The sequence below is a fragment of the Colobus angolensis genome, unplaced genomic scaffold, assembly GCF_000951035.1.
Source record: "Colobus angolensis palliatus isolate OR3802 unplaced genomic scaffold, Cang.pa_1.0 Scaffold143, whole genome shotgun sequence".
Classification (NCBI taxonomy): Eukaryota; Metazoa; Chordata; class Mammalia; order Primates; family Cercopithecidae; genus Colobus; species Colobus angolensis.
In genome coordinates this window covers 97,079-97,708 of record NW_012114522.1, presented here as the reverse complement: position 1 = coordinate 97,708, position 630 = coordinate 97,079, and the positions used below count along the sequence as shown (strand labels likewise).

The window sequence follows — 630 nt, the reverse complement described above, 5'->3', positions numbered from 1 at the left end:
AGAAGATGCAGGAAATGCCAACGGGCTCCGGCTGTCTGACACCCAGGCCCTGGGGAAAGGGAGGCCCGGCCGCCCCGTCTCTTCCTGGACCACCACATCCCTGGCTGAGTATTGAGACCAAGTCTGGGGGTGGCACAGGGCAGTGCAGGGCTGGTGGACTCGCCATCCATTCCCAAGCCCCAGCTGGCCTCTCCCTGGGTGCAGGGAAAGCTCGCACCCCAGCACGCAAGGCGCCCACACCTGGGCGTGTCTGAGGCCTCAGGGGGTACACTTGCGGCTTTTTCTTCAATCCAGCTTGAGTGAAAACACAACTCAGGTATTAGTGTGGAAAGATCTGCACACTCCCAAGGCACGTTTTATTTCGATGCATTTATTACAATTCCAGTTGGGAGGAGACGCCAACACCTGCTCCTTCCCGGCACCAGGGTCTGCTCTGCGGTCCGCACGGGGATGCTCAGCATCGCTTGGGTTCCACGTCCTCCTCACTGGGGACCATGGTCAGGCAGCCCTGCGACACACAGCGCTGGCCTCAGTCACACGGCTGATGCGAAGGTTTCACTTTCCTTAAGTGTAGACAACCATTTACAAACTTTTGAGGGGGTGCTAATTTTTTTTTTTTTTTTTTTTTTG

General features: G+C 56.5%; 1 protein-coding gene across 4 annotated transcripts in view; it reads right to left on the bottom strand.

The window, feature by feature from the left end:
- Window positions 1–333: 333 nt before the first annotated feature.
- Window positions 334–630, bottom strand: part of GRK4 (G protein-coupled receptor kinase 4) — an 85,564-nt gene continuing 85,267 nt past the window's right edge. For all 4 annotated transcript variants that reach the window (XM_011935369.1, XM_011935371.1, XM_011935370.1 and 1 more), the window contains one exon: window positions 334–508. In XM_011935369.1, coding sequence (XP_011790759.1) covers window positions 455–508 — 54 coding nt within the window. In that variant the 3' untranslated portion in view covers window positions 334–454. The remainder of the gene's footprint in view (window positions 509–630) is intronic.